Source organism: Pipistrellus hanaki (assembly GCF_964339955.1).
Source record: "Pipistrellus hanaki genome assembly, chromosome: 5".
Taxonomy (NCBI): domain Eukaryota; kingdom Metazoa; phylum Chordata; class Mammalia; order Chiroptera; family Vespertilionidae; genus Pipistrellus; species Pipistrellus hanaki.
In genome coordinates, this window is record NC_140507.1 from 72,947,043 (window position 1) to 72,962,386 (window position 15,344).

General features: G+C 55.1%; 1 protein-coding gene across 7 annotated transcripts in view; it reads right to left on the reverse strand.

Moving 5' to 3' along the window:
- The window catches only part of DPP9 (dipeptidyl peptidase 9), a 36,083-nt gene that overhangs the window by 5,383 nt on the left and 15,356 nt on the right, over positions 1-15,344 (reverse strand). For all 7 annotated transcript variants that reach the window (XR_014794990.1, XM_084883632.1, XM_084883629.1 and 4 more), the window contains 10 exons: positions 13,810-13,938; positions 12,254-12,315; positions 10,884-10,984; positions 9,249-9,426; positions 8,929-9,091; positions 6,472-6,551; positions 3,884-4,036; positions 3,329-3,464; positions 1,375-1,520; positions 308-454 (listed from right to left, as the gene is read on the reverse strand). Coding sequence is in view for 6 of the 7 variants with exons in the window: in XM_084883632.1 (XP_084739758.1) it covers positions 308-454; positions 1,375-1,520; positions 3,329-3,464; positions 3,884-4,036; positions 6,472-6,551; positions 8,929-9,091; positions 9,249-9,426; positions 10,884-10,984; positions 12,254-12,315; positions 13,810-13,938 (1,295 nt within the window). In the remaining variant the exon portion in view is untranslated. The remainder of the gene's footprint in view (positions 1-307; positions 455-1,374; positions 1,521-3,328; positions 3,465-3,883; positions 4,037-6,471; positions 6,552-8,928; positions 9,092-9,248; positions 9,427-10,883; positions 10,985-12,253; positions 12,316-13,809; positions 13,939-15,344) is intronic.

Consider the following 15,344-nt stretch of genomic DNA (forward strand, 5'->3'; position numbering starts at 1 on the left):
TCACTGTCACCACCATCATTGTGAGCACCACTTCCGCAGCCACCAGTCCCTGTCCAGCCCAGCCCGGCACCTCCTGCCGCCCGGGCCTGTACTGACGTGTCTGGCACCAGGTGGGATGGTGTATACCTGTGTCCCCCTGACACAAAACTCAGAGCTGAGCAGCGAAGCAGATGTCCCCTTGGTTCCAAAAGGCCACTCTGCTTATGACGGTCCTTGAAGGAGGTGACCCGGAGCCGCCCCAAACCCTGAGCCAACAAAAACCCAGACCTCCCTTTGCTGCACAGGAAGGGCCCGGAAGAAAAGTTACCATTTGGTTTTTCAGGGCCCCTTCAAACCGAAGACCTCGCTGACAGGAGCCCCTGCCATCGATCACAACCACGGCGTAGCCCAGGGACGCCAGCGTGTTGAGCCGCAGATACTTGATTCCCTTGAAGGAGTTGTTGACCAGCTGCACCTGCAGGGGAAGGCGGAGCGAGGACGTGGGGCTTTGGGCAAGTGGTAAGCAATCCAGTGTGAGATGTGAGCCAGGATGGGCCAGATGGCCCCGATGCCACAGGGGGCCTTCCAGCCTAGTGAGGACCCTGTATTTTGCTGTGAAGACTATGAATGGCCTGGAAGGTTCTGGACGTGGGCGAGTGGAAAGGGAGAGGGGCCCATGCTACACTAAGCCTCATCCCTACAGCGTGCTACGGAGAGAAAAGCTCTACCAAGCTCTCCTCTCAGCTACGCCCTCCGTGGTATCTTCTGTTCTTGCTTTAGCCATGTTCTGCCTCTTTTCTACCCTCAGCTCTAAAAAGCAGACACAAATGCTGGTGGGGGAATGGCTGGTGTGGCAGCAGTTGCTTTCTCTGAGGAACTTGACTTAAACCAGCTCCTCACTTCGGCCCTGTCACTATTCGGGGCCTTATCATTCCCTGTGTGTGAGGCGGGGAGGGGTGCGTGGTGGGCGCTGGAGCGTGTAGACTGGCCTCCACTCATCGATGCCAGGAGTGCTTTCCCGAGTTGTGGTAACTGCACGTGTCCCCAGATACCATCCCGTGTCCCCTGAAGGATAGGACTCCCCCAAGTGAGAGCCACTGCCTTCGATGTCCGCTTCTCAGAGAACCGGGCCCGGGGCCCACGGCCACCTCTGTCCCCACGCTGGTGGCCATGGTGAGAGTGGGTCACTGCTGGGCAGGTGGCCCGAAGGAACACATAAGATGAGGGGGGCTCCCCAAAGGGACAAGGGAGCAGGAGGGGGGGGGGGGAGTGGTCATAAGGTGCACAGGAAGCCAGAGGCAGAAGCTTGAGGGACCTCGGAACCTAGTGTGGTCAGAGGGGCACTCCAGTCCTGGCATGGAGGGAGGGAGTGCGGGGAACAGGGCCAGCACCCACCTGGGGGCCTCCGTACACGAAGAGGACAGTGGGGTGCTTCTTCCCAGGCTGCACAGCGTGGGGCTTGTAGATCATGCCGTAGAGCCGCACATCGGACCGCGTGTGGAAGTCAAAGATTTCCGGGGGCACATAATCGGGGGGGTTGCCTGCAGACAGAGAAGCCCAGAGCGGGCTGACACCCACACTCCACTGCCTGGCCTCCCCCGCCGAGGGTGAGCTGGAGGCACCCCGTCCTCTGCTTTTCTAAGGTTTTTTAAATCAGAGGGCCAGGCGTGACTGCACTCTGAGAGCGTGCACACGCGTGCCGGGCTGCAGCCTGGCCCAGAGGCGGCTCCAGCAGCCCCTGACGCTAGCTGACTCCCGAGGAAGGTGACAGCATTTCTGGGATTTGACAGACAATTTCATGGTCTGCTCCTCTCAAATTTTTATAATTGCTTTCATTTTTGCAAAGCAGCACTGGTGTTTGGATCATGATGGTGAAGAGAGTCTCTAGGATGATTTTATTCAGGTAAACAGGGTGCAGATTTGCAAGTTAAATAAGGTGCCCTGGCTGGTGTGGCTCAGCTGACTGAGCATCGTCCTGTGTACTGAAAGGTCGCCAGTTCGAATTCCTGGTCAGTGCATGTACCCAGGTTGCAGGTTTGATCCCCAATTGGACTGTGGAGTGCGTATAGAAGGCAACTGATTAATGTTTCTCTTCCCAACCCCTCTACTTCCTTCCTCTCTGTCTAAAATCAATAAGAAAATACCTTTTAAAAGTTAAATAAGTAAGTGGTAATGTAGGCCAGGAGTTGTGAACATTCACTGGGAAGGGGTGGAGAGTATTTTCGGCTTTAGGTGCCGAGGAGGCTTTCCATGTCTCTGTAGGAACAATGAAGCTTTGCTGATGTGGCCCTAAGGTGGGATTTGGCTACAGCTGGCCAACTGCTCACAGAGGTTGTCTGCAAACATGGCAAGATCAGCAGTTTTGGAAAACAGTAGCCTAGCCCTCCTGCCTGCAGGTCCAGGGCTGGGTATCAGGATCCCAGTTCCTGTCGCTGCTCCCCTGCTGCTGTGCAAGACCCTTCCTCATCTGTGCCACCGGGGCCGAGGGTCCTGCTCCGTCACGTCCTGTGGTGGTGACGTGCAGAGCCATGGCCTGAGCTGTTAGGTGGAGAGGCCCTTTTCCTATGAAGGTTCCAGGGGGTGAAGGTATAAGAAGGTATTTCTAGCACATAAAATGCTTTACAAACACCAGGGCTTCTTACTTCCCAGAACATCGGGAAATCTAGCAAGTGGCAGGTCTGGGTCAGAGAAGGGCGTCCTTCATAGGGAGAGATTCTTGTGTGTTTGGAAGGGTTTGATTTTCATCCTAAAAATAGACATTGTATCACTTTGCAGATGAAGGAACATTTTGGGGAGACAAGCTGACTTGCCCTTGGTTCTGCAGCCAGAACTGGAACCTGGGGTCATCCCCGGAACGGGAGGGCCGCCCTCCTGGCTCCGGGGTGAACTGACAGCTGCCTCCTGTCTCCCGAGGCTCCGCCCGCGCCTGACCTCCAGGCCTCCTTCTACAGAGGCTTCCGAGCATCTGCTCTGCGCCCTGGAGCCGCTGCCCCTGAGGACAAGGATGCCTTAGGGACCTGCTGGCAGGAAGTCAGCTCCTGAACCGAGTCTGCTCTGTGGGGTGCAGGCCTTAACTGCAGCACAGAAATGACTGTCCCAGGGGCAGAGCCTACAGGACAGCAGGGGCCAGTGGTCATGTTCAAGAGGAGCTCTCAGGGCTGCCGAGAGGCTGGGCGCTGGGGAGGCCTAGCAGGCAGGGCTCCAGGCTGCTCGCTGCCTCACACCCTCCAGGACAGCCTCCTCTCACCAGTGTTATTTGATGGGACCCCAGTCCATTTTACAGACGGGCAAGCTGAGGCTCCCAAGGGGAAAGCCTGGGTCAAGTCCCAGAGGGTCTGGGGCTACTTACTGGCTGCCTCCATCATGCTGGCCCAGAACTGAGGCTGCTTGTGTAGAGGGTCATCGTCGGGGCCGGTCAGCTTGTAGACATGCACGCAGGGTGGCGTGCTCACGCTGCTGTAGTGGCTGATGAACATGTCGAAATTCTGTGGGTAGGATGGGAGCGCTGAGCACCTCTCCCCACCCCCCAATTCTGCACCCTTTGTCTCGTCACTGGCCAACCTTCACTGATACTGACCGTCCTTACCCGGTGTAACTGCTCATTTAAACCTCAAAACTCCACCCATTTTGGGTGGCTACTATTATTGTTACCCCAATTTTCAGATAAGCGAACTGCGGCCCAGAGAACTCTGTCCCCTGGCCAGGGGTCCCAGGTGGTTAGACTCAGATCCTTCCTATGCCCTCCCTCTGGTTCTATAGTCAGCAAACTGCTACCAAGTGTTTGCCCTGGATGGGGAGTGGCCCTGTGCTTGGCTGCTGCCTGATGTTCTAGAATGTTCTGAGAGGCTAAGGCGGGTACAGAGATAGTTCCATCAAGTGCATCCAGACTCAGGGGAGTGCCCACCTGGCTCATGGAGCAGCTGTGGGAGAAGCCGGGCGTGGTGAGGCGCACAATCTCCCCGGCCGACTCGTAGCTGACCACGTAGAGGTGGTGCTCCAGGGGCGTGTCCTTCGTGCCCTGGAAGTACACCAGCTTCGTCTCCTCGTTGACCCAGATCTGTGGGGACATAGGGGCTCCATGGAGGGGGCCCAACGCTTCCCAGGTCTCCCTACCCTCACAGGGAAGGCCCAGTGTTCGGTGAGCAGGGGACCTGTTATCCCCCAAGTTGGCCAGAGAAGTGTCTGGAAGAGATGCACTTCTCAGACCCTATGGTGCGGGAGCAGATCTTGATGATCTAGCTGGGTTGGCTGCACATCCAGGGGCAACTTAGAATCAGAACCCTGGACAGTTACTCTGGGCATGCCCAGAGCCTCCCACAGAGGCTGAGGGAGGGTCCATCCTGGGCCCAAGGGCCTGCCAGCCCCAGGCCCTGGTCCCGGGTGGGGTCGGCCCACCTCTGTGACTCAGATGCGCGGGGTGAAGAGGTGGCACTCCCTGCTCCACCAATATCCCCGCGGGGTTCTTAGGCGACGTCCTTAGGAGAGGGAAAACCCTGCTCTGGGGATAGGAACAGGCACTGCTTCTCTGGGGCCAACCTGGCAACATGGAGGCCAAACAAAAAAGTGTGTCCTCTGACCTGGCGATGAGACCTCTGGGAACTGTTACTGAGGACATCACCCAGTAGGGGATTTCAAAATGGAGGGACAAAGATGCTCAAAGTGCTCTTAAGACTAAAAAAAGGTGACAATTGCAGTGTCCAAAAAGGTGGAATTATTCCCATAACTATGGCACAATCCTCGTGTCCACAAAGAAAATGTACTCTCTAAAAATCCTCTAGAAACCCCCTAAAATGATGTGCGCCAACAGGGAAGGCCCGCAGGGTTTTCCCCGTGGTCCCCGCAAGCAGGGGCAGAGGCTGCAGACGCAGGGTGGGGGCGGAAGGGGATTCCGATGCACGTATTATCTAGAACGATTGAGTTACTGTAACAAACACTGGTGTTCACTGTTACCAAACGTTTTAATACAGGTTTTCTAGAAATAGAGGACGTCCTTGGCAAACAAACAAATGGGAAATCGCGTTCTCCAGGCGAGGGAGCCACGTCTTTCCAGAGGGAGCGCAGAAATGGCCGGGGCGCACGACCTCAGGCAGAGATGTTAGAGGGTCACTAGCTCCTTTTGTTTTTTACTTTCTGGTAAAGAGATAAGGCAAGGCCTGGAATGTTCAGTGACAGAGAAAGGGATGATGCGGGCTTATGTGTGAGCCAAACCCCTGTATGCCAAGGGCTTCAAAGTACTTTAAAGCAGGGTCCTCACCGGCGTGGTTCTGGCCCCGGGGGACACTGGCTATGTCTGGGGACAGCTGTGGTTGTCACAACTGGGAGAACTGGTGGGAGCCAGGGAGGCTGCTCAACCCTGCAGTGCCCAGGATGCCCCCACAGAGAATCATCTGGCCCCGAAGTCAGCAATAACAAGGGAGAGAGACCAGCTGTCAAGATGAAAGAATTAGAGCTACTATAATAGATGGTTCCATTTCACAGATGAGGAAATGGAGTCTTAGTACCCAGCTACTCCTCGGGGGGCAGGGCTAGCTAAGAGCTGGGGTTGGGGGAAAGGGAGGGGGAACACCTCCAGCAAAATTGACTGCAACCAGGCACAGCCACTAAGAGTGGGTGACTGTCCTTTAAAATCTGGGTGCCCAACTTTCTGTCCCCCTTGCCTCGTGTAAAGATGACGATGTAAAATCTGATCGAGTTGGGACTGTGCTCCATGGTTTTACAACTTCTTTCCCAACAATCTGCAGTGATGGCTTCACAAGTCGGTGACAGGGCTTTCTGTCAGGTGTGGCTCTGCTGTAAACCAACACGGTTCCCTACGGAGCCTGGATCTGCCTGTCACCGCTGGCTACTCCAGTGTCTACTGACTGCTACTTCTCACCGTATGAAGAGCACTGTGAGGGACACACGTGTGCTACCATGTCTGTCTTTGGTCCACGAGGCATTTATGCTGGTGTGAAGTAGGGACCAGGAAATCTGACTAAGGGGACCCTTTGTGATATCTGGGATTTCGTAGGCCTGGACCCTGTGAAGATGCTGTAGCCAGAGGCAAAGTCACGCTGTGTCTTTAAGAGGTGTGCTTGGGGGGAATAGAACATACGCCTCCAGTCTTCCCTAAGGCCGCAACCTGTGCTCCTGACCCTCCCCTCTGGCAAGCGTGGGGCTGGGCCCTGGTTGGAAGCTGCAAGACAATCCCACAGTGGACACCCCAAGTGTCCCACAAACTGTTCTTCCAGGGTTGAGTGGTTTCATGGAGTGGAAGGAGGATAACAGAAAGCTCTCTGAGGCCCTAACAATGTGCTCAGAAGGGGCCCTGATCCTGGACCCAGTGTGCCTCCAGCCTTGGCCTTGGGCACGCTGGGGCTGTGGAGGGGGAGGGCAGGAGGGAGGGGTAGTCAGGTGGGGGCAGGGAGCCACAAGCACAGAGGTCTCGAGAGGGACCAGAAGTGTGCGTCCCTGAGCCTGTGCATGTACAAGTGTGCATGGAGACGCTGGTACCTTAGAGCCATGCCTGGCCAAAACCTCCCATTCACCGCTGGTCAGCGCGATCTCCTCCTTGACAGGGCACTTAAATTCATCTGGAAGGAAGGAAAGGAAAAGAGGTGAGGCTATGATGGGGACACAAAGCACGGAGACCCACCTGCACCACAGCAGACTTACACTGTCCAGACCAGCCCCACCAATGGCCAAATGCCGGTCTACAGTGTCTGCGGCCCAGGCCGGCCTTGCTCCTCCTCAATTCTCCAGCCACTCCTGAGGCACGGACTCTGGTGCAGCTGGCTGGTCCCCCTGTCTCACTCCAACCCACCTGAGCCCTATGCCCGCACTCGCTCCTGAGTCTTCTTGGCTATCCAAATTCAAGCCCATGTTTCTCTTGGCCCAGAGGCCCTGCCAAGCACGCCTGCTGGGCCTCTCCAGCAGGACTGTCCTCTGTGAAAGCACGTGTCACACCGACACTTCAGTGCCAGCGCCATCACTGTCCTGCCGCTCGTGCATTCCAACAGGCTGGCCTCCCTCGGCTGCACAGGACGCCTGGAGGTTCCCTTTAAAGAACTCACTCCTCCTGACCTAAAGCGAATGAGGTCACGTCCTCTCCTCTGTCCACCGGCCATCGCGCAGGCGGAAGACATGTGACAGAGTGTGAGATGGGCCTGCAGCGGAGGCACACACAGGGCATGGGAAACCGGGCGTGCCCAGCTCAGAAGCAGGGCTCCCGAGAGGCACCTGCTTTGAGCTCCGCTCTACCACCCAGAGCTCAGCTGGCCCATTTCAAGAGGCAGAAATGAGGACTTTTCAAGTGACACTTCCCGCAACCAGGCGGGGTCAGTAAGTCAACAGACAAGCCAAAAAGCAGCAACACCAATGAGCTAAAGAAAACTCCGTGGAGGTGGCTCGGGCGGCATGTGGGGCCACATCAAACCCCGAGTGACAGTGCCTGAGACAGCAGTCACTCCTCAGTCCCTGCCTTACCCAACACCTCGGAGCTTGTGGCTTTGCCTCTTGACACTCGGGCCCCCCTCGGCTCCTGGCACCCTGAGCACATCCTCACTCGGGTCTCTGTCCCCTGTGCAGGTGGCTGCTTGAGGCTCATCTGCAGGCTCTACCTCTAAACTGTAGGGCAATCCTGGCGGAGGCAGCCACACACTGGGTGACACCTGGGAGCATCTATGGTTACCACACTGGGGGAGCGGGTGGGGGTCAGGGTGCTGCGGAACCCCCCCATGCCCAGGACGACCATGCAGAGTGAGCCGGCCCTGAGGCCAGCAGTGCCCACAGGAGACCCTGCTCCAAGCTGAGGAGGCCACACGGCGTCCCCACCCAGGCTCGGCCTGAGGCACTCTGTCCTGTCCAGGGGCTGGGATGCCATCCAAGCGCAAGGACGGCCACGCTCCCATCACAATACGTTCTCTCCCAGAACTCCGAGCACACGAACCTGCCCACGCAGCATTCCCACTACTGAGCTCTGCACCTTGGATACGTCCAAAACCCACCTCTGGATTGTTCTCTCCTAAAACTGTCCCTTTCAGAGTCTTTCCATCTCAGAATAGACCTGTGACGGAACTAATGATGTCTGAGCCAGCCTCTCTCTCTCAGGCTCTACATCCAATCCACAGGCAAACCATGGCAGCTAGTGGTCAAGGTGCAGAGTGCATCGAATCACTGGGTCAGCCCAACCCCAGTGCCTGACCCCTGTTCCTGTCCCTCCCCTCACCCCTCAGGCTACGTTCCACACGACAACCTCAGGAATAATTTAAACTGGTGGAAGACCAATGTGAACGCCCCAGTTCTCTCCAAGACTCACAAGGCCCTACACGACCTGCTCCACCCTTCTCTCCCCTCACTCACTCTGCTCCGGTCACACAGGCTTCCTTGCTGTTCCCTTAACATGCAGACCTGGTCCTGCCCCAGGACCTTTGTATGGGCTGCTCATAGGCCTGGAGCTGTGTGTGGCTGCCTCTGCCATTTTTACCCCATCCTCCGGGTCCCTGCTCCATGGCACATTATCCAGAGACGTTCTCCTAACCACCAGTTCTGGAAGGAAAGCCCCTCATGCTCATCACTCCCGGGACAGCATCCTTCATGGTTTTTGGATTACTACTTAACTCTACCATCGTGGCACAAAAACAGCCGCAGAGGACATAAACGTGACTGGGTGTGACCATGTGTAAAAAAAACTTTACAGAAATAGGCAGAGGGGCTGGGACTGACCTACAGCTATAGTCTGCCGACCCCTGGTGTAAGAAGGGCCTGGCACCTGGCAGGTGCTCAATAACCACTGTTGACTGAATGAATGAACAGGCAGCTATGGTAACCCCTGCGAGGTGTGAATGAGGGACAGCAAAGGCTAAGTCTCGCCCATGGGCGGCTTAGTCACAGGGTGGGATCAGCGAACAGAGGAGCACTGAGCCTCGGCCGGCAGCCTCGATGAGCGATGGGTTAGTCAGGCTTGCTCACCTTCCCCGGGGCTGAAGGGCTCGCTCCAGTCGTAGCCATTGGGCTGCAGCATGGTGGTGACCTTGTACAAGTGGCAGAAGCCGGTCTTGCTTTCGTTGGCGCGGATGAAGCAGAGCTCGTCTTCCCCCTCGGATTGGGGGAAGGGGTAGAAGATGTCGTGAACCTGCCCGGGCAGAGGAGAGAAGACACTCGGGTGAGGGCACACCTGCCGAGGAAGGCGAGGCCAAGCCCAGCCCGTGGACGCTCCCTCCCTGGCCGGCCCCAGCTCACTCCTCCACGTGGGGACCCGGGATGCACGCCCAGCCCCTCCCCACCCTTACGTTGATCCACACGTTGGTGACCTCCTCGTACACCACGTACGGCTGCACGTTACTGGGCACGGCTCTGGCGAAGGCTTCCCGCTGCTCCTCACTCTCGGCGGTGGGGATGAACAGGGCCGGGGGCAGGAGGACGAGCTGGAGCTGCTGCTGGGGCCGATCCAGGAGCATGGCCCAGGCGCTGAGAGGGCGAAAGAGAAGCCAGGGGCCTCAGGGGCCAGCAGGCGGAAACTGGTGACTAGCGCCCCCTTTTGTCAACGTTGCCGATCCCTGACCAAGTAACCCGGTGACACACGGTGTCCTGGCTGGAATGCATGCTCCGGAGGGCTGACAGCACTCCACAACCTGACTTCTGGAAACGTCTTACATCATTAAACCGAAGAGCAGTAATTTCTGTCAAATCCTCACCTACACACACCATCCTTGATTTCATACTTGGCTGTAACGTGACAATTTTTAACGTAAATGTATTTTAAATGGGGACCTATCAGTACTGTAAGTGGAAAGGCAACATCTCAAAATAAACAGGAAGCAACTAAAACCAAATGAAAGAGCAATTTCAGCCCAGCTGGCGTGGCTCAGTGGTTGAACCAGGAGGTCACAGTTCCATTCCTGGTCAGGGCACATGCCCAGGTTGTAGGCTCGATCCCTAGTGTGGGGCATGCAGGAGGCAGCTGATCAATGATTCTTTTTCATCACTCATGTTTCTATCTCTCCCTCTCCTTTGCTCTCTGAAATCAATAAAATAAAGTAAAAATTTTAAATACATATAGATATTAAAAAAGAGCACTATCATAGGGATGGGAGGTTCCAGCGAGAGCCCGTGGTCTGAGTCTAGCTGTTTCTGTTATGAAGGGAGTCTGGGAAGTGTTTGGAGCGAGGGATGCACACCCTTTCGGTAAAGGGGCCAGTGAGTATTTAAATTTTGTGGGCCACAGGCGTCCTTCACAACTATTCAACCCTGCTCTTGTATCTGAAAGCAACCACAGACAAGCTGTAGAGAATGAGTGTGGCCCTGTGCCAATAAAACTTTATTTACACACACTGAATTGTGGGTTTCATATCACTCTCATGTATGATATATTATTCTTTAGACACCCCCCCCCCAAATCATTTAAAATCATAAAAACCATTCTTGGCTCCTGGGCCTCACACACAAAAAAAAAACAACAACAACGTGGGTGGTGAGGACTTGACCCCGGGGCCATGCTTTAGGACCTGGTTAGAGATGTTTGTCTCTGATCCGAGCAGAAGGGCTAGAAAGCCAGTGAAACGGGAATCCTTTTATTTGGTGACTCCATGATTCTTTTTTTCCCCCCCTTAAATATATTTTATTGATTTTTTTTACAGAGAGGAAGGGAGAGGGATAGAAAGTTAGAAACATCGATGAGAGAGAAACATCGACCAGCTGCCTCCTGCACATACCCCACTGGGGATGTGCCTGCAACCAAGGTACGTGTCCTTGTCCGGAATCGAACCCGGGACCCTTCAGTCTGCAGGCCGACGCCCTATCCACTGAGCCAAACCGGTTTCAGCATCCATGATTCTTACGATAGGGGTGGAGGTAGGGGGTAGAGAGGAGTGGCCCACCCAGGTCCTGAATATAAATAACCTAGATCCTGTCTGACAGAGACTCACTATTTGCCGTCTTGGGTCCACCCGGCCCGGGCGATGTATTCCGCCCTGGGGAAGAGCATGCTGAAAGGCTGCACCAGCTCCTTCTCTTGGGTCGAGACGATCTAAAGGGAAAACAGACTCGGTCACACTCCGGCCTCGTTACATGCTACCCAGGAGTAGACAGTCACTGTTGAGGGCACACTGTGTCCCCCCTCAAATCCACATGCTGAGGTCCTCAGCCCTCGTCCCTCCCAATGGGGTCTTATTTGGAAATAAAGTGGCTACCGATGTCATTAGTTAAGATGGGGTCATACAGGAGTAGGGTGGCCCCAATCCAACAGCACTATGTTGGAAATGTGGACACAGGTATCACATGGATAGTGTCTTGTGACGAGACACAGGGAGAAGGCGACCGTCTACAAGGCAAGGAGAGAGGCCCGACAGGTCCTTTATCACGGCCTCAGGAGAAACCAGCACTGCCGACACCCTGATTTCAGACTTTTAGCCTCCACAACTGTGGGACAATAAACTTCTGTTGTTTAAGTCACGCTGTCTGTGGGACTTTATTATGACAGTCCACTGGCTGGAAACCAGGGTGGTTGTGCGGACTGTCACCGCAAAGCCAGGTGGCCTTGGGCAAGACAGTCTCCGAATGCCAGTTTCCTGGAGCCTAAATGGGGCTGGCATGGCATTTCCCCAGGAGGAGAAGGCAGGCAGGGCCTTAGCACGCCCCACACCCCAGCGGCCACCCCCCTCAACATCCCAACTGCCTGTTCAGTTGGTATAACGCATCCCCCTGCAGGACCCTGTCTGTCTGACAGAGCCAGGGACTGCTTATAATACAACAAAGCCGCTTGGGGCTGATCTGTGTTGAATCTGCACGGATACTCTGGTCAAGAGTGGAGAAGGGGTCTGGTTAGGGCTGAATTTTGCCCAGAACAAAAACCGACTCCTCAATTACTAGAGTAAGTGTAGTTTATCATACACTTTCTTCTGAAACATTACACAAGGATGCATTTTGGCAAAAATATACGAGGGCTTTCTCAGCTTGTCTGAACTCTAACCTCTGACGTGTGGGGCCTGACGTCCCCACAGCCCTTCTCAGTCACAGCCGCTCTTGCACTCCTGACGAAGGAGGCCTGAGCAACAACTCCCTAAGTGAGGAGGGCCTCTTGTCATTCCAGAGTGAGGTGCAGTGACAGGGGCAGCAGGGCCCAGCCGAAGCAGAGCTCTGGACGGTGTTGTTTTGCACTCAGTTGGCCAAGAGGAGCACCTGCCTCGGGAAGGGGGTGAGCGGCCTGCTGACGCTCCCAACTACCTACCCAGCTCCAATCGCACCCCTGACCCCCCCTTCTCATCCAGAGCTCCTCGGGGCTCTCTGGCCCTCTTACCTTGCCTTGACTGTCAGTCTGAAACTCGGCCAGCTTCAAGGCGATCTTTGGATTCTTGCTACCTACAGAAATGAAAGTGAGGTGAGCCTGGCCGGTGTCGCCCATGCAGGGTGAGAGCGGGTGTTGGGGTGGAGGGTGCAGGGGAGCACAGAGAGGAGACATGGGGTCAGGGGAAAGAAGGGTGTCCACAGGTCTCTCCATGGGCAGGTCTCCCTCCCTGGTCCAGGCACACAGTCCTTGAGCAGGACTTTCTGACTTTGGGCCAGGACCTCATCCAGACAGAGTGACGGACAACCTCTAGCTGAGGGAGAGGTCATGGTAGAACATAACGAAGAAGACACCTGCTGCCTTTGGAGAGCCTGAAGCCTGGCTGTGAAGACGGGACAGACAAACCCATGATAAAACCACCGACAATGCAGAAAGGTGGCCCACATCCCATGTGACACATCGGGCCCCAGTCCAGGGGGGCAGGTGGCTTATAGCCTGGAACTAAGGCGTGCTTCCAGAGGTGGGATTTGGTTCAGGCTCCAGGCATTTCTATGACGAATCTCAACTGTGGCACTCAGAGCTCTAGCGCCCCCGGCAGGGAAGTCTCTGAGCCTCACTTTTCCCATTTGCACTGGGGGTTGGAAGTATCCTCTAGGAGGCTCTGCCAGCTTGGCAGACAGGAGGGGCTGCTGGCTGCAGGTAGCGAGAACAATTCTTTCATTTGCTTCGTTGGAGGCGGCAAACAAGAGGCCTGCAGGCGGAACCTGGCCTGCCACCCATTTTGTTTGGCTTACTAGGTATTTTTATTTTTATCTTTTTAAAATATATTTTTATTAATTTTGAGAGGAAGGGAAAGTGACAGAGAGATAGAAATATCAATGATGAGAGAGGATCATCAATTGGCTTCCTCCTGCACACCCCTCACCAGGGATCAAGCCTGCAACCCAAGGATATGCCCTGACTGGGAATCAAACCTGACCTCCTGGTTTAAGGTCGATCGATGCTCAACCACTGAGCCACACCCGGCTGGGTTTATTAAGTATTTTTAAATAATTCGAGCAACATTTAAGAATTGGGAGATTTATGCCGAGCCAGTGTGGCTCAGTGGTTGATCATCGACCTATGAATCAGGAGGTCATGTTTGATTTGGGCTCGATTCTCAGGTGTGCAGAAGGCAGCCAATAATGATTTTCTCTCATCACTGATATTTCTCTCTGTCTGTCTCTCTCCTTTCTTCTCTCTGAAATCAATAAAAATATATTTTTTTAAAAAACCTGGGTGATTTCTCAAATGAGTCTGGATTTACAGTTTCTCTTGAGAAAGAGGCAAACTCGAGTCCGTATCCTCACAAGGTGGTGAATGTCTGATGCGTCCCAGGTTGGGGCCCACACCCCTCACAATCTCCCCCTGGCTCCTCTGTGTCCAGAGCCCCGAAGCGGTGCTGGCCCTGCTGCTGTTCCCGAGCCCGGCCTGCTCCTGCTCCTGGGGCCACCCTAGCTGGTGCCTCACCTTGCTCTACGGGGACTCAGCCAACTGCCCAGCCATGCCCACCTGTGCCGGGCACTCACCTGTCCGGGGGTATCGGTACGAGTCTGTCTTCCTTTCTTCTAGTGCAGGAGAGGGCACGTGAATGACCTCCACCTCGGACTCGTCGACCTCCTCGTACAGGATTCGCAGTGTCTTGTGGCCTTCTGCACCTGGGAGGAGGCAGGGCACACCACTGAGGGTGCCGGGAGGCCACCCATCCCGTGCACAGGAGGGACTGCTGTGCCACAGCTGGGCCCAGGCACGAGCATGAGCCTTTGTGCTGGAACCCGGGGCAGCCCTTTACTCAGCCTTCAGCCAGTCACACCTCCTCTGGGGCCTAGTTCCCTCACTGCACAATGGGGACAAGGCCTGAATTATTCCCAGCACAAAACGGTGTGGGAAATGGCTACGGAGGCGGTTCGTGTGCTGAAGTGTGTTATGTTCCTGTCAAATCCCTATGTTGAAGCCCTAACTGCAGACCTCTTAATGTGACTGTATTTGGAGATGAGATCTTTGAAGAGGTGGTTAAGGCAAAATGAGGTCACTAGGTTGGGCCCTAATCCAATACGGCTGGTGTCCTTATAAGAAGAGATTAAGAACAGACATGCACAGAGGGAGACTGGTGAGGAGACGGGGAGAACAAGCCAAGGAGAGGGGCCAAGGTGCTGACACCTTGACCCGGGACTTGCAGACCTGAGCACTGTGAGACAACAAGTGTCTGCCGGGGAGGCCCGCGGTCTGCGGGAGCAGGTTCAGCAGCCCAAGTTAACACCTGTCTCCAGAAGAATTACAATGAAGATCATTGCGAGAACACGTGGATCACTGGGTGTAACAGCTGAGAAGGGAGTGGGGTGACGTCGCAGGGACAGAGCCGTGGCAGCTCCTTCCTCAGCAGGCCCTTTCCTTCCTCAGCCACTGCTGCTTTCTGTCCTCCCCTAAGACCCACTGGGGACAGACCAAAGGTGTCTCCAGAAGCCTCCGTCTGCTCCACACCCGCGTTAGGGCGGCCACTGGATGCCTAAGAGGCTGAGTGGCTGGCTCAAGGCCGTGGGCTTGGGAGTGGCAGCGCTGTGCTTCCGGTGTGACAAACAGGTGTCTCCCGACATTGTGCAATGTCCCCTGAAGGCAGGTTCACCCCAGATGAGAACGACTGATATACGCCCAGAAGATCACCCGCCAGGATCCGTGTATAAAGGTATTCATAGGAGTATTGGTTATGACCCCAAAATAAAACCATACCCCACAACTAGAAACAACCAAAGAACTAGCTCAATAAACCATGGCACATTCACGCTCCAAAGAGCTCTTTGTGTGCTGACTGCAATGGATTGTGTCCCCCCAAATCCAATGTGAAAGCCTATCCCCAACATAATGGCACTACATGATGGGCCTTTGGGGGGTGATTAGGTCATAAGGAGGGAGCCCTTGTGAGTGGGGTAAGTGTCCTTAGGAAAGAGACCCCACGACATGAGGACACAGCAAGAAGGTGCCATCTGTGAACCAGGAAGAGGTTCTCACCAGACACTGAATCTCCTGGCGCCTTTACTTGAACAACCAGCCTTGAGAACCATAAGAT